The following is a 17,566-nucleotide window of genomic DNA, read 5'->3' as shown; positions in this document are numbered from 1 at the left end:
TGGCATGTAGATCACATGGCCCAGAGAAACCATTTTGAAGACGTGTTTCATTTGCATGCCTTTGCATGTGTTTGTGACGGGTGCCAACGGTGGGGCTGGATAAGCTCACCTTTTCGCGAACACCTGGCGTCATCACTATTTGAAAGTGGTTCAAACGACTCTGGTTAGCAGAGATTTCTTATGAATACAGACAGGATTTTGTCGCTTTTATTTTTTCAACACATGCAAGATGTGTCGAACGAAGAAATCACAATGGAAATTTTACAGAACAAGGGAGACAACTGCTATGGCAAGGATAAGGGCAAATCAAAACAAAGATGGCTGACATAGCCTGGATTCTTATACAATGTATATTCCTGTGCGTAAAATATCCTAGACGGAATGGATGCTGTGCAATATTTACAATTTATATTATATTACTCGCTCCTGTGTTAGCCTCTTCCAGCAAAACTGCTGGAATTGAGTTCAGAAAAGTGGAAAAGTTCGGCTCGAAACGAAGCATATCTGGCGATGCCGACACAGTGTCCAGTTTGACAGCTAATGTTCGTGGATGGCTGTCGGAGGCAGGCGGCGAGAAGATGGCGGATGGGAGGGTACATCTGGTAGGTTTTGTCGATGTTAGTATGTTTACATGCTTGTTATTATGTTCGTAGTAACTGATCAGCAACAAATATGGCTTAGCCGAATGTTTACATATTTTGGAAGGGAGGTAACTCTTATTTACGACCATTCCTTTGCGTACTGGGAAAGTACTGGTGGAATGTTGGATCGAGTGTATAGTTTTCATTGTGTTATTTTAGAATCGATCATAGGTAATATGTTTGTAAATTGCAATCATTGGGAATGCAAACCTGTATCCAAGTTTATCATATTAGAGCAACGTCTACATGGGTTGGCTTAAATGATATTCTTGTTTCTCAAGATTATTTTACACACTGACTTGATAGGGAAGGAGGAATTTATACAAAATTGATATTTTTGGCAGGTTACAAATTTTGATAAAAGTGTACTTGAGTCTTATGTGCCATAAGGCCACGCTCTCTGTCCAAGAAAGACGGAATCCAGTGCAAAGTGTTGCATGTTGTTTCTTTACAAGAGCACAGACAAATACTCTGGTTCCATGACTAGCAGTTCATCAATGGCACTTTCGCTTTCCTCTCATGAACCCATCAGTCTGGTGTCTGTGATAATCTCAATATATATGCTGCTCACGCTTGCCGTACATGGCTGTATAAAGTGTATTGATTAATACATTATTGGGATATATAAGATAGCTACACGGTAAATCACAAAGAACAATGAAGAACAAAGCGTGGTTTATTTCCGATAAAAAATTGTTCTGTCATGACATCATTTCTCAAGATTTGAATATGCGCACGCAACTTAATGACGTCATATACTGGATGACATTATTTTTTAGAGGGAAGTGAGTGGTAAGTTGTTCCCCATAGATGTAGCAGGGCTACACAGATAAATGCAGTGGCTGAACGATTGCATCCAAAAGTGGGAGAGATATGACTGATAATAGGTATTTTGAGAAAAGGTACAGATAACAGACGTGAGGATTGTGAGAATATGTGGGAAATACCAAACTTAACCTACCTGTTCGTAAAATGGACTTGTCCAACATGGTTTGTGCCCCTCATGGTCTATTCTCCCTGCAGTGTTTTGTTGTACGATAAACAACTCCCACTCGTCATTTATTTCTTAAATAATTGTACCCCACATGAACATATACAATAAACACTTTTGCTGTGCTCTAAATATGTTACTTGCACATTATTAGGATTTTTTATGTTTTTATGTTCTTAGAAACACTAAACATGCTAAAGTGAGAGGCACTCAATGCGATAATATATGACCTTGTATGACTTACCATTGGTTCTGTTATCATTGACATCACCTTGACCAAGCCTTCCCAAAGTTTTAACAATGACATAAATTGGGAATTCTTAAATTCCAAATTGGGAATTTTAACTGAAATTTCCTGATGACACAGGCCTCTGGGTGGGTCTCGATAACTTGCATTTAGCGTTTTTAATTTGAAAATGAAGTACCGGATGATTGCATTGGAGAAACCCAAAACCAATAAAGATTAGCAACTCAAACCATTGTTTAAACACATGTTATAAACTGTTTTATTTAACATGCTATAAACTGTTTTATTTAACATGTTATAAACTGTTTTATTTAACATGTTATAACTGTTTTATTTAACATGTTATAAAATGTTTAATTAAACATGTTATAAACTGTTTTATTGAACACGTTATAAACTGTTTTATTTGGTCTGCGTCAGATTGAAGATTCCTGCGGCCATCAGGATGAGAAAAGTTTCGCCAGACTTCCAAAAGACTGGGTGGGGGTCCTGTACTACGCTGATGACATCATCGACACCATCACAGACAACGGCACTGCAACCAACTGTCCACATGTGCTAGACAGGGTAGGACAACGGAAACACAGATCACAAGTTTTGTCTGACAAATGACACATTCTTTGTTGCCATGGAGTCATCGTAATTAGGATATAAACAATATGTTGTTGTTATTGGGTATTAGATACAGGTCACTTTCACTGTGACAATTTTTTTAATTTCTGGGTATCAAATACTCAATAACCATGACGGCCATGATAACGCCCCAATACACATTTAATACAGACATTGAAGTGAGTGAGTTGGGTTTAACACCGCTTTGAACAGTATTCCAGTTATGTCACAGCATGTGGGCTTAATGTGGGAGGAAAGTTCGAAGTGATGCTGATCTTAGATGTTTACCACTTTGGGGAAACCCACAAACACGTGAATGGTGCTGACAAACCTAGAAACATATTCGAACAACCAGTCATAGGTTTCCAGCTTCCCCAAGGGAAGCAACTCTCCACAGCGGATTACAGCATCTTAAATGACTTAAGTCACCCGTGCCCTTGTCCTGCACCATGACTGTGGAATATATTTATTTTATGAAAAAAATAGATCTAGAAACGCATACAAAAGCAAGTCAAGAAGGATATTGTGTAATATAAGATTTCAGAGACTAAATGTTAGTCTACCCGTGCCCCTATTGACCTTGTAATTACACAAATTTGTTTGTAAGTTTTTGTTGCATTCTCCTTATTACATGAGTCAGATATTATTGCAGAGTGTGGCAGTCAACAAACAAACACGAAACAAAGAATAACAATAGCCATCATGCATATGAACAATAAAAAAATGGGTACTGATTTTTATAACTCCTTTTTAGACAAAGCTGACATGGGGGCCTTGTGAAGCTGAGGTAACGCAGCTTCTTTTAACAGACCTTAATGTTTTAATGTTGTTTTTTCTTGTGTCCAGGTGAAGAGTGCTCTGATGTTTGGTGCTTCAGCGATCATCATCCTAACTCTAAACCCCAAAATATTCAAGGAGGTAATGACACTGTAAATTAGGTCAACCTGATGTCATGGATGTCGGGCTACTCATGTCATCATCAGTACTTCATGGGTGCGTGTGCACTATGTTCCTCTGTCACCCATGAATACATTCGGAAGATATGCAGTGTGACAGCATGTAACTTGTCTATTTTTTGTTAACGGTGAGGTGAGGTGAAATGGGGTTTAACGTCGCGTCCAAGATTATTGCACTAATTTAGCGACGTCCATGTAAGTGTGCGTGTTTGTGTGGCTGCTTGTACTAGTCCGGACTGATGCCGATTTATAGTGCTAGCTCACTGAGATACCATGCCGCAGTTTTAACATGAATACCCCACTCAGACACAGTATACTGACTCCGAGCCGACCAGTCCTTGTTTTAGCCCTTTAATGCCGAGCGCCAGACAGGGTAACAACAAGTACCATTTTTTAACATGTTTTGGTATGACGCGGCCGGGGATCGAACCCCGGACCTTCCTCTCTCCGGGCGGATGCTCTACCACTAGGCCACGGAGGTGGTCTGTTCTGTTTGGAGTTGAACAGGCTGTTGTTTGAATTTGTAGACGTTTCCGTCCAGTGTTTAACTGAACACTTATAACCATATTCATTTATGATCTATGATCTATGCAAAAGCTTTTCTTTTGAATATTTCTGATTTTTTCTGAAAAAAGTGTAACTGAATTATGCATGGATATGGTTTTCTCTTTATCATGTTTATGCAGTGGAAGAATGACAGTAAAATGGAACTTTTTTCTTTCAGTTGGATGTATCACAACTTTTTTCACAGCCGGTTGTTATTGTTGATAACGCTGAAAACGTCACAGCCCTCCTCTCCCTACTGAGAAGGTATAAACTATCACTGTTTTCAAGGGTTGGCCATCATGTGGTGCTGTGCAGAGTTGTGTTCTGCAATTTGTTTGTTTGTTGTTTAACGCCGCACTCAGCAATATTCCAGCTATATGACGGCGGTCTGTAAATAATCGAGTCTGGACCTGCCAGTGTTTGTTTGTTTCTTGTTTAACGCTGCACTCAGCAATATTCCAGCTATATGATGGCGGTCTGTAAATAATCGAGTCTGGACCAGACAATTCAGTGATTGACATCATGATCCACGCAATTGGGATCGATAACCTGCATCAACCAAGTCAGCGAGCCTGACCACCTGATCCCGTTAGTCGCCTTTTACGACAAGCATAGTTGTCTTTTACGGCAAGCATGGTTGTTGTTTAACGCAGCACTCAGCAATATTGCAGCCATATGATGGCAGTCTGTAAATAATCGAGACTGCAGACAATCCTGTGATTATCATTCTTGGAAAGAGAAAAGTGCAGAGTTTGCATCTTTTATATTCATGTAATGGTTTGAAAAATAACACAAACGCATAAGAAATAAATAAATTTTAAAAATGGATTATTGCCAGTCCTGAAGTTAAGTTGCCCGAGACAAGAATTTTGATATTGGAACAAATAAGCCCTAAAAGCAACTGCCACTACTTCTGAAAAAACTTGTTAAAAAACGCTGTTGTTTTAGGAGTATGTTTAGTTATTTACAAATTAAAACACCTCTTAAAACACACTTTTCTCATGACAGATGTGCAGTATGTATAGGATCAATATTTTTGAGTTTTTACTTACAAGAGGTACACTGGTAACACTTTAATGTTGCAATCTCAGTCATTTGTTTTTTTCACCACCATAGATTTATATCACCCTTGCCACTCCCTCCTGATCTGTAGCTCAGCTCCACTTCCTAATACCTGCATCTTGTAAATATGTGTGTGTTTGTGTCCGCAGCAAGATGACACTGAAAGCCCGAGTGCTCGTCAACATGACAAGGCAAGAGCTCCTGGTAAGACTTAGCTCACCTGGCTGACAGTTAAGTAAGAGTGAGTGAGTTAAAGTTCAACGTTACATCGGCAATATATCAGCCATATCGTGACGACAGTCAAGTTAGATAATGTCATGGCTTGTTTGTTCGTTGTCCGCCTTTCGTCATCCAACATCTCAACTTCAGGTCCAATGAAACTTCATGTGTTCAAGATATTCACCACAGCGGCCATATTTGAAAAGATATTTATGGCCATGAAATGTCATGAAATTTTGGTGTGTGTTTAGTTAGTAGTGTGTCTACAACATATATGTTCCGTTTTTTTAGTAAAGTTTTAAATTTTGACCTTGTTTTGACTCGTTTCAAAATGGAGCTTTTGCTAGTTTTCGTTCCTTGTGAAAAGTGTTTAATGGCAACACTAAACAACTGTTTTGGATCATGAATTTTCTACTATGTTACATCCAGAAATTCCCCACCCTGACCATGTGGGCGACGTGTGGGAGACAGAACGGACATGGGGGTATTGTCTGTCTGGAGAGGAGCAGTGAGGTTGGACAGGGGAAGGTATGTGTTATCCTTGTTACAGCTGTAACAATGCAGGTCAGACAATGGTTACCAAGAAGCTGTAACATATAACAATGCAGGTCAGACAATAGTTACCATGGAGCTGTAACAATGCAGGTCAGACAGTGGTTACCATGGAGCTGCAACATGTAACAATGCAGGTCAGACAATGGTTACCCTGGAGCTGTAACAATGCAGGTCAGACAATGGTTTCCATGGAGCTGTAACAATGCAGGTCAGACAATGGTTACCATGGAGCTGTAACAATGCAATCAGACAGTGGTTAACATGGTGCTGTAACAATGCAGGTCAGACAATGGTTACTATGGAGTTGTAACAATGCAGGTCAGACAATGGTTACCATGGAGCTGTAACAATGCAATCAGACAGTGGTTACCATGGAGGTGTTACAATGCAGGTCAGACAGTGGTTACCATGGAGCTGTAACAATGCCTTCAGACTGGTTACCATGTAGCTCTAACAATGCAGTCAGAGAGTGGTTACCATGGAGCCATAACAATGCAGTCAGACAGTGGTTACCATTGAGCTGTAACAATGCAGTCAGACAGTGATAACCATTGAGCTGTATTAATACATGCTCGCTGACTTGGTTGATGCATGTCATCGATCCCATGTCATGGATTGATGCTCATGATGTCAATCACTGAATTGTCTGGTCCAGACTCGATTATTTACAGACCGCCATCATATAGCTGAAATATTGCTGAGTGCAGCGTAAAACAACAAACCTACCAACCAACAACTTGGGCTCCTAACCTGAAGTAGACCAGGTGACACACACATGCAGCATGTTCTGACAATACTCATGTCTGTACAGGCAGATCCAGGCTTGTTCTGGAACTTCTTCTACACCATCATATTGTTGCTGATGTTGCTGTACATGATGAAGTCTCAGGGCAGGGATGGAGAATGGGGTCCGGCCAACAGAGAGCTGGAGGTGAGTTGACGTAGTTGCCGTTGCTGAAGTTGCTGCTGTACATGATGAAGTCTTCAGTCCTACTTGTACCTCTGTGATAGGTGATACAATTAGAACATGATTGGAGAGACAGACATTAAGGAAATTATACAACAAAGAAATGGTTAACCATCTCTGGCCTTATTGCTAGCACGTGTTGTTTATGGAGGTCAAGGTCACTTGTTTTGGAAGGAACATGTGCAAGGTGAGGCCATTCTCTTACCTAAGTTGTCAGTTGTATCCTTGATTATTTCATACATGTACATGATACACATAGACGGATCCAGAAGTTGGGTCCAGGGGTCCGCATATTGTAAGGCAGTAAAATTATCTGAGAGAGGATTTTGATATTTTGGATCCCTCCCTTTCAAAAATGCTGGATCCCCCATTGATACATGTGATACTGTTCCAGGCGTCTCTGCGTCAGTTGGCCTGCCAAGCTCTGTCTATGATGAAGACACAGAAATACCACGCCCACATGAACACCGGCCATGATACATGTGCCATCTGCCTTGATTTATTCTTTAAAAAACAGGTGAGAAAACACGACTGATACTTATAGTCGATCCACATTTCTCAACTATGGCATTATAAACGCAGAGACTAGTCCAAGAGACAATCTTACTCACTGAGGTGTTATTGTTATGAAAGTGACATAAAAAATATAGAATGACAAGTGAAAAGTAATGTTGTTCAGCCAAACAGGGCCCCTCTGTGCATTTGGGGATAGAATTGGTCCCCGATGGTGTGTATCGTCACTCACAATATCAATCCCTGGATTGTCTGGTCCATACTTGATTATTCACAGGCCACCGTCATGTAGTTGGAATATTGCTGAGTGTGGTGATATTCAAAAAACAAACAAAATGATGGCTGCATTGGGTTTTTCATTTATCAATGCCCAATATAAACATCATAATATACTGTATGTCTCATTAGTTTTCTCATGTCATAAACAACTAAGAGAAAAAGACTGTTAAATTTTTTGTTTTGAATTCATTGAATGGTTACATGATTGACAAATCTGTTTGATAAATATGTCCCTCCAACATTCATGAGTGCCACTGACTGTTTACTTCCTGTTACAGAAGATCCGTGTTCTTCCATGTAGTCATCAGTTTCACACCAAGTGTGTTGATCCATGGCTGGTTAAAAACAGGACTTGTCCACTGTGCAAGCTCAACATTATCGGTTAGTATTGCCTGTTTACCTTAGACATGTCCACTGTGCAAGCTCAACATTATCGGTTAGTAATGTCTGTTTACCTGAGACTTGTCCACTGTGCAAACTCAACATTATCATTTGGTTGGTATTGTCTGTTTACCTTTATGAAACAAAGGGAGATAACACACTATGCTTAAAAAAATAAGGTATGTCAAACTTGGGAACGGATGTTCATGCAAGACAGGGGCGGTCGGGTAGCCTAGTGTTTAAAGCATTCGCTCGTCACGCCGAAGACCCGGGTTCGATTCTGGACATTGGTACAATGTGTGAAGCTAATTTCTGGTGTTCCCCGCCGTGATATTGTTTGAATATTGCTAAAAGCGGCTCACTCACTCATGCAAGACAAATGGTCAAAACCAAAAGACCCATGTGCCAAATGTCAACCCCCCAAATTCACACGAAGGTGTTATAAAACAGTTGTTTGTGGTGTTACGTCACTGTCATCTTCCTGAGTCAAGGGCATTAACTGTCTGTAAAAGTTCAGTTTCCATCCTTGGAAAACTAGACTGGAATTTCTGGGCCTTATCGTAGTGACACCAGTGGCTATTACGAGTTATGTCCCTTCTATGTCCCTACTTTTGCCCAATCAGAATCCACTTCTCATATTACTTGCATTTGCTTCAAACAAAATGGTGGCGCCCAGCGAAGTTGATAGATAATCAAGATCTCTATTGTAATAAAAAGGGTCCTACTTTGTGAAGTGCATCATATCAGATGAGCACCTTGAATAAAAACTTGAAAAAAATTGGAAAGGTTCTGTTGACGGCATTTTGATGGTACACATACTCTTGGTAGGGTCGGGTACCCGGGTAGTAAATTTGGACTTGTCCCGTCCCTAGTATTAACAAGTGTTGTTATGTAGGAATAGGAGTCACTTTCTATCGTTCCTGTTTCAGAGCAGTTACAGAGAGACTCCGAAGACGAAGATTAACCCAACAATACCACTTCCATTTAGTGCTGCCACAAGTTCTAGATGGCCAAGACTAGATACATGATTATATATGATGTCTTCAGAACCAAGAAGGAGAGTTGTCCTCAAAAACATCGAGTCTCCCTTACACTCACAGGGTCACAACCTGACTGGTTTCTGCAAGTGCATGTAAATTTGGATAAGACTGACTGTATATGTTCCTCAATCACTGTAAGCAGAGCAATGATGAACAGCAGTGCAAGACTTCACGTTATTCTGCTTTAGAACAAATCATTTACAGAAAAGACTGGAAGCCTCCATGCAGTACTGCTCAAAAAGAAAAATTGGAGCTCTTTAGGAAGTAGGCTATCCGTGTGCAACGGAAGAATTCATTGCCATTGAACCGGGCAATGCGGTGGAGTGTTGAGGGGGTGGACGTGGAGTATCTGTTCGACGTCATTTCCAAATGCAAACATTCCACCCCTGCTGTTATTGATTGCCCTGATTGTCCAGATCACCCTGTCATCAGGTTGGGAATGTTCTAAATGAATTGCTTGATTTGACAGAGTTATCTCCCTTCACTTCCTCCGCAGCCTCAAGCGCCATTCCAGTGTGTGCTTCCTTTTTTCCCCGCCGCCTGGTACAGAAAGTGTAGGCCTTGCACTGTGTGTAGCTTGCTTCAGCAGCATTCAGACATTGACTGTTACTCCCATCTGTGATCTGTTGTTTATTTATTTGTTGTGTGGTGGTTAGTTGTTTGTAGTCTATGTGGACCAAAGCCAAAATATACTGGATTTTGCATTATCCTGACCCATACTTATTGCTTGTCTCATCTCATCTCATTTCCGAAAGGCATGGGTCCTCATGAATGCGCAAGCCTCTTACCAGTTATGCCTGTGAATCACTGTGGCCAGAATGGTTCATGCTATCGACTTCGGACGTACCAGGTCTGACAATGGTGATCATGCATCGGCTCACCTTGGTCTAAGTTGGGACTTCATCGCCAAGAACCAGCTGCCAGGGCAACCAGACAGACAATTCCACATCCCACCACACGCATCCATTCTTGGATCATAGGATACTGAGGAGTTCTTGCGCTGTATATGAGCCTTACTCATATATCTGTCTTCAAAGATCAAGAAGGGGCGGTCGGGTAGCCTAGTGGTTAAAGCGCTCGCTTGCACGCCGAAGACCCGGGTTCGAATCCCGACATGGATACAATGTGTGAAGCCCATTTCTGGTGTCCCCCACCGTGATATTGCTGGAATATTGCTAAAAGCGGCGTACAACCAAACTCACTCACTCACTCAAAGATCAAGCTCCAGAAGCTCCAGAAGGCAGAAGTTTAAAAGGCTATTTATTCCTTTTTCAAGGAATCCTTCAGCTGAGGTCTCTTCACAAACTTGTCCTTCTGGGTGAGAGCAGTCATACTCAGAGCATGCAAGGCAGCAGTGCCAGATCCACTCCACCCTCTTACTGTGAGATTCGAGCAGTAAGTTTGAGTCAGGATAAGGTAAAATATGTATTTTTTAAAGAAAAAATAACATCTTTAATTATCCTGACTCGTACGCCATCGCATCCTCACAGTCATCCCCTGATACGTGTTTCGGTTGTAGGTAAGAGAGAGTGAAGAGCCTAAGTGATTGGTCACATGCTTCCGGTGTGCATTCGGGTGAGCTGTGTTTTTCCTCCGGGAACACTGTTCAAGAAGTTTCCACTACCTTCGGAAATGAGATAAAGAATAAGTATGAGTCAGGATAGGTAGTAATAATATTTTTACTTTAAGAATTACATTTTTTGATAACATGGACCCTGCAGGTATGGTTTGGTATTATTATTGTATAATGAAAGAAAATACTTTTTAATACAGAAGGCATGGTTAGAATTGATATCAGGTGTTTCTTGAACAGAAAGTCAATATAGCTTCATCAATAATATTATACGTAAACATCTGAGTGGGTAGTGTAAAACATGTTAGAAATTTTTACATTGTTCCAGCTGTGATAGGTCAGTTCAGGTTATGTGAAACACAAATACCTATTGTTGTCCCAAAGTGAAAAATTAGAAATATGAAAAATATAAAGTAAATATAGCAACTAATAGGATTGACTTTGATTGAAAAATATCATATTTCATATATGTAAAGTTATGAAAATAATATCACATACAATAATATCATGATATTAAGAAACAATTTACAATGTTATAATTTAGTTTTAGTTATTTTGAAGTTTTCCTCCTATTTCTTTATCATCAGATATGTATATATCTTTGTTATGCATATTTTTATGTAAACTGGGTAGAATGCAATTTGTGAAATACAAGGCATGTCATTTGTCTTAAGTGCTAAACAAAGGGTAGATGGACAATGGTTACATTCGTGACCAACTCATGTTATTAAGGGACAAGCAAAAAGCTACTCGTGCACCTCTCAGTGACATTTTTTACGACTCGATTCCGTCTAAGCGCAACTGGGATAGCGAAAAGATTGATTTGCATATATTTTCCCCCATGTCATGTATTCCAGATGCTATATAAAACACATCAGGACTTATTATACTGTATGACTGAACACATTTAATTGTATGTTTGGTCTAATTTCAAATGCAAGACATTTGTAAAATTAAAAATTATTTATGAGGGATTCATTGACCATTACTTGAAGTCATATGCACATTCTGGTTGGTTTGTCGTATTTTCGCGTATAACATTCTGTGATAGAGGGATGAGTCTTCTTGCAGGTTACGGAAAGGGATGAGTGGTGACGAATGCAATTGTCACTAACATGCAGTATGGCGGACAACTTCAACATAGTTGTCTCCCTTTAATGGTTTCCCACCCTGATGTTCACATCCTCTCGGATATTTCTGTCTGGCATTATTGAACATTTGACAAGAATGAGGTAACTCCAGTTGAAAGTATTTTTCACTAAATATAAAACTAGAATATTGATCAGTTTTGACATTGTCTGGTAAGCAATTGATTAAAACAATTTGTGCAGAGACACATATACAGAATAAAATAAATGTAGTTTAATATCCAGGGGAATTAAGGGATAGTTTTAGGTTAGTTATATTAATGATGAAATTCAAAATATTATAATGACAGAAAGCCCATGTCTGGTAAGGAACTATTTTGTGTGTATGAATGTATTTGTACATGTTTTTTGAAATATCAGGAAACACATGGTATTTGTTTAGCAACCTCCCTAGTGCATTGACTGGCTTGATCCGTGATACAGCATTTCCCCAATGCACGTGCCTGCGTGTGTGCGTGCATGGGTGTGTGCGTGCATGCGTGTGTGTATGTGGTAGATTGTGTGTGTGTGTGTGTGTGTGTGTGTGTGTGTGTGTGTGTGTGTGTGTGTGTGTGTGTGTGTGTGTGTGTGCGTGCGTGCGCGCATGTGCGTGTGTGGTAGATTGTGTGTCTGTGCGTGTGTGCGTGCGTGCGTGTGTGCGTGCGTGTGTGTGTTAGTGGATCCTATATCTCATGGGATCTCATGATGATGTGTTTTTAAATGTTGATATCCCAAAGTAAGGACAAGGAATCTTGTGATCATACTACCATACAGACGTTGTATTTTCATGTCATATTTTGTGATTGTAGCTAATTAACTTTGAAAGGACTTGTAATTTGCATTGACTTTTAATTTAGAAGGTCTTAGCCACGTGTCAGATTTGTGTAGCAAGTTTCTGAAAATGAAGGGCTCAAGTCATGATCATTGTCAAGTTCAAGCCGCACCTTATTTTACTTGCTTTACATTTCATTTTTTTACAGGAAAATACCTGTTGCTAGGTGAGGAAAAAGAGAAAGAAATATCAATTCAATTTTTTTATAAAGTTTTCTGCTCCACTACAGGTTGGCCGGTTTAAAAACATAAAACTGTTTAATGTGGGAAGAGAGCCAGACACAGCTGTTGCCTTATGAATGCAAACCTGATGAATCAAGCGGAAACACTGTTATGCATCTATGCATCCTATCAATTTCAGGAAAATCAACACTTTATTTTGATTCCCATGTTTAATATATGTCAACTATTGTTGGGCCTTGTTTAGAAATATTTTTTTGGGTAAATCATTATGATTATGCTATCAGTTTGGCGGGATAATAAAGAGAGCAAATTCTTGATATTTTTTGTCCATTTCAATTATATGTAGGCTCATTTGTGAATTACGAAATATATCTAGTTTTGCAGCTGTAGCTATAAAAAATATTTAGTCTCATACAAAATCCCAGCCCCAGAATATCAAATGGTCAATTCCTTTGGACATGGTGCATCATCAAAAGTATGACGCTCAAAAAAGAGAATTTATAAAATATTAAATACTAAGTTCAATACAGTCAGCACATTTTCACCACCTGAGTGGTATATTATCAATGATAGGTGAGCCTCTGTACCTCGAGTACGACTGTTGTGTGTAGTGCTACAACAGAGTGACCATAGTCCGGGTTGTATCATTCACCAGGGTAGGTCGACTGTTGTACTACCGTATTCGACGTAATAAGCGCCCACGGCGATAATATATTGGCTAGTGAACAATCCCAATTAGCACCACTTCCGATTGATCTATGTACACGACTTATTTATTCGTGTATGATACGCACTTGTGTGTTATGTGCACCCTTACTAATGGGCAATTAAACTCTGGAAAAATATATCTGTCGTGTATAATACGCACAGACCTTTCTTTAGTATCATTTCAGGCTGTCCGCTTAAACCACGAAATTTACGATTTTTCAACTCTGTTTATTTTCATCAAAAGTATATTCTAATAAGAGCCCCCTATTTCTAATTTTGAGAGCGCCCTGGCTGCTAATTACGGGGAATATGGTAATTGTTTTGCCAGTTGTGTTATTTGCATGTACATTGTGGATACCTTATGCAGTTATATCACAGAAATCATGGTGTTTTATGTGTACAAATAGCCGTGAATCCTACAAGCATCTGGCGGTGATTCAAAGTGTTGCTCATTCACTGTTTATTATTCATATGACATTGTACACCATGGAATACACTGAATGAATTGAGCTAATATCGGTCGGAATATTGCCCCAAGAAGGGGAAAGTAAAGTTTTCAATAACCTAGTTTCACTTTGACAAAATGCAAAAACTTTAAGGGGTTATTAGCATCCTTCATGTTGGTTTGTTGTTGAATTATTGTGAAGATTTCTTTAGCATTTACATCATTTTTTGTTTAATAATGCAAATTGTTGTTCTCACGTGGTGTGATCTGTACATATAACATTAACTTATTCTAGAGTGAGTGAGTGAGTGAGTGAGTGCGTTGGGTTTAATGCCTCTTTGAACAGTGTTCCAGTTATGTCAGTGCGTGTCAGCTTTAACTGGGATGAGGGTCTGAATTAGCTTAATGTGGGAGGAAAGCCCTAAGTGATGCATGTCTCAGACGTTTACCGCTTCAGTTAAACCGACCAGTATGGGTATGGTGCTGACAAACCTTGAAACATAATCGGGTCAAACCGGGATTCGAGCCCACGGCCATAGGTTCCTGGCGTGCCCAAGGGACACAACTCTGGACAGCGAATTGTGGTGACTGGGCCCCGTGTCCCCCAACTTACTCCGGAAGTATAAAAGATGTGCGTGTGTGAGTGTGTGAGTGTGTGTATGTTCTGCAACGAATGTCCAACTCATATGAAGTGTTTTTACTTCAATGCAGCGCATGCTACCTCTGGGTTGGGCCACAGTGTCAGACGGTGTGAGTTACCATTCTACGATGACATGGATCTGGTTCCACGTCATCCTATCGGCCATTCTCTGGTACAGATTAGATTAATTCCAGGCTGCTGTGAATTGGCTGTAACATTGCCGACTGTGGCATAAAGTAACATTCACCTGAGGAATTCTGTCTACACAATGACGTAATCAGTGCATGAAGCTTTAGCTTTTGTGCCCTACTTTATGTGGTAAAGACCTGTCCCGGTTCACCAAGATACACATGTTACCCATGAACCTGAATATCCGAGTAAATAAAAATCTTATAATTAAATTTTCGTTGTGTTCATGAAAATTCCTGCATTCTGATTAGCTGAATTGGTCACGTGTTATTGCATTCATTTCCCAATGAATGTAAAAATTTAAGCCACGCCCACCGCTGCGCACTACTTTTATTACTGCGGAATGTCGGGGAATACCAATATTACAGTCGAGGGAATTCCCTTTCTGCTCACGTGTATCGTCATGCACAGACCATTTAGCGACTTTCATGCATTATTCATTGTCCAAACTACCCTTTGAAACCGAAGGCCGAGAATGAATGAAACAGCAAACGTGCAGGCTCGCTCGCCAGTTTTTTTCCCGCTCGCCTCGGTTCAACTTTCATGTCTTCGCGTTTCATTTCAAACTAGCATTTCTCCAACTGTTTTACCGTAATCAGAGAAGTAATGTTAGAATCACGCAGTAAATGACCATGTTATTTGAAACAGCCGCCTTCTCTCGGACATATTTCTTCCGGTTCGTTACAGTCTGACTGTTGCAAGTCTTTTCGCCTCTTGCCTTAATTGACAGGTCAAATGAACATTGTTTTAATCCCACTCTCCGTTGATTGGCTACTGACTGTGTAGGCGTGTCAAGTTATGTACATAAATTAAACGATCACCTGATTCATGTCACGCCACTGTATATATTCCTACACCTGGAATGTTCATCATTTTTGTCTGTTTTGATATATGCAACTGTTTTGGGTTAAACTATTGTAGATAAAACATGTTTTACGTTGTCGAATTTAATTATAAGGATTGACTGTGTATTTTTTTCGGTTCATTGAGGTATGAATCGAAAAACCGATGTGCAAACTTTTGTAAGAATCCGCTACGCGGATTCATACAGTTTGCACATCGGTTTTTCGATTCATACCTCAATGAACCGAAAAAAATACACAGTCAATCCTTAAATAAATCCCAAGTTGTTTTTTGTCACGTTTTACCAGACTCGGCATACAACAGGACAACGTATTTCATTCATACAATATCTAGCATCAATTGTGGTGGTTGAGTTGTTAAAGCGTTCGCTCGTCATCCGAAGAACGTGGTTCGATTCCCCATGGGTACAATGAATGCGTAAGAAACTGTATTCGTGAATAGGTCTTCAGCAACCCATGCGAAGTAAGGGGCGACTAACGGGATCGGGTGGTCAGGCTCGCTGACTTGGTTGATGCATGTCATCGTATCCCAGTTGCGTAGATCGATGCTCATGATGTCAATCACTGGATTGTCTGGTCCAGACTCGATTATTTACAGACCACCGTCATATAGCTGGTAAGGGTGAAACGATACACCGATATTCCGATGCATCGCGATACTTGACCCACGATACGATATACGATAAACGCGGCCCATTTATCGATACGCCACGATACGGAACGCAAATCTCAAGTACAGCGTTTCCTCGCTATTGTGCCTTTCAATAAACCGCTACCTTGGTTATAGCGCACGCTAGCGCATGGCTCCCAAAAACGTACTTACATTTTTAATAAGCTCAGGTGTCTCACTGACAGATGTTTTTCCCCATCTCAAAAAAAACATTATCAGCAGATCACCGCAAGCACATAACACTGGAAGTACCAGTCAGCAAAACCTAACTGAAGTACGCAATTCAATACCATCATTATACTATCTTGTTATTAAAACGTGTTCATTGTATATCTGGACATGTGTTTGTAATATATTTTATTAATTTTATTCAAAATTTCATTTAATATTGTGTTTTGATATTTTCATCAAGTTAGGTGAAATCGTGTGTGAAGAGATACAGCAACCACGGTCAGATTACCGCTTTTGACGCATTGAAACGAACTTTAGTTGCTAAAGAATGGATACATATATTAAAAATGCCATACTTTGACTCGTTAAAAGTCATATTTTTGGCAAATTGGCTAATATATGTCAACATCACATTTTCGCAATTGAAATACCTGTCGCGCGGGAAGTCCCTACGGTGACTGGTCAAATTGTTCCATACGTAAAAATATCCTGCCACAGCAATCACCTTTTCAAAATGCTACGCTTGTGGTTTTTATAATTCTAAATACATATATAGTAAAAGCTGCAACTAAAGTAATACGATATTGGAATATATTATTCCTGATAAAACAATAATTTCAGATACTATTTCTTCGACCATTGTTTTGAAGGAAAGCCCAATTTTGCAGCAGCCCTGTGACAAAATCATGACCTCGGACGTGGACATTTTCAGTCGGCCTGTGCAACTCAAGAAAATGTCAACTTTCATAAAAAAAATCATGCTGAGCTAAATGTGCTGTTTTTTATGCGAACGTGTGGACGCTAAAGTTAGCTGAAACCCGATATGAGTTTTGGAAAGTTCTAATCCATGTAAACATATGTATTTGGAAAGTGACAGGTGTCTGCTATGAAATGTAGTCTTGAAATTGACATAGGCAACACTTGTCACAGTTGACAGGCGTTTTTTAACTAGACTTGATTTTTAACAGATCGCCGTCATATACCCGGAAGTGTGGCGATAAAAAACAAACAAAACAAAACTATACATGAATATTTATCAATAAGTTGTACAGGAGTGGAACATGCAGTTCCGATGTGATTTATTATGACAAAGGCAACTACAGGAAACAGTCAATACCTCACGAGCTGTTCATACGACGTTCCTCCCTACCTCGTCA

General features: G+C 39.8%; 1 protein-coding gene across 1 annotated transcript; it reads left to right on the top strand.

Moving 5' to 3' along the window:
- Positions 1–317: 317 nt before the first annotated feature.
- LOC139472440 (RING finger protein 215-like) lies at positions 318–9,769 on the top strand. Its single transcript, XM_071254920.1, has 10 exons — positions 318–602; positions 2,300–2,446; positions 3,338–3,409; positions 4,172–4,257; positions 5,205–5,259; positions 5,704–5,802; positions 6,641–6,760; positions 7,191–7,313; positions 7,867–7,969; positions 8,899–9,769. Exons 1-10 carry the CDS (start codon positions 318–320, stop codon positions 8,931–8,933), a joined length of 1,125 nt encoding a protein of 374 aa, XP_071111021.1. The 3' UTR covers positions 8,934–9,769.
- Positions 9,770–17,566: the final 7,797 nt, after the last annotated feature.

This window comes from Haliotis cracherodii, unplaced genomic scaffold (genome assembly GCF_022045235.1).
Source record: "Haliotis cracherodii isolate W230 unplaced genomic scaffold, xgHalCrac1.p SCAF_24, whole genome shotgun sequence".
NCBI classification, from domain to species: Eukaryota; Metazoa; Mollusca; class Gastropoda; order Lepetellida; family Haliotidae; genus Haliotis; species Haliotis cracherodii.
The sequence above is the reverse complement of the archived record's forward strand: the minus strand, read 5'-3'. Positions and strand labels throughout refer to the sequence as shown.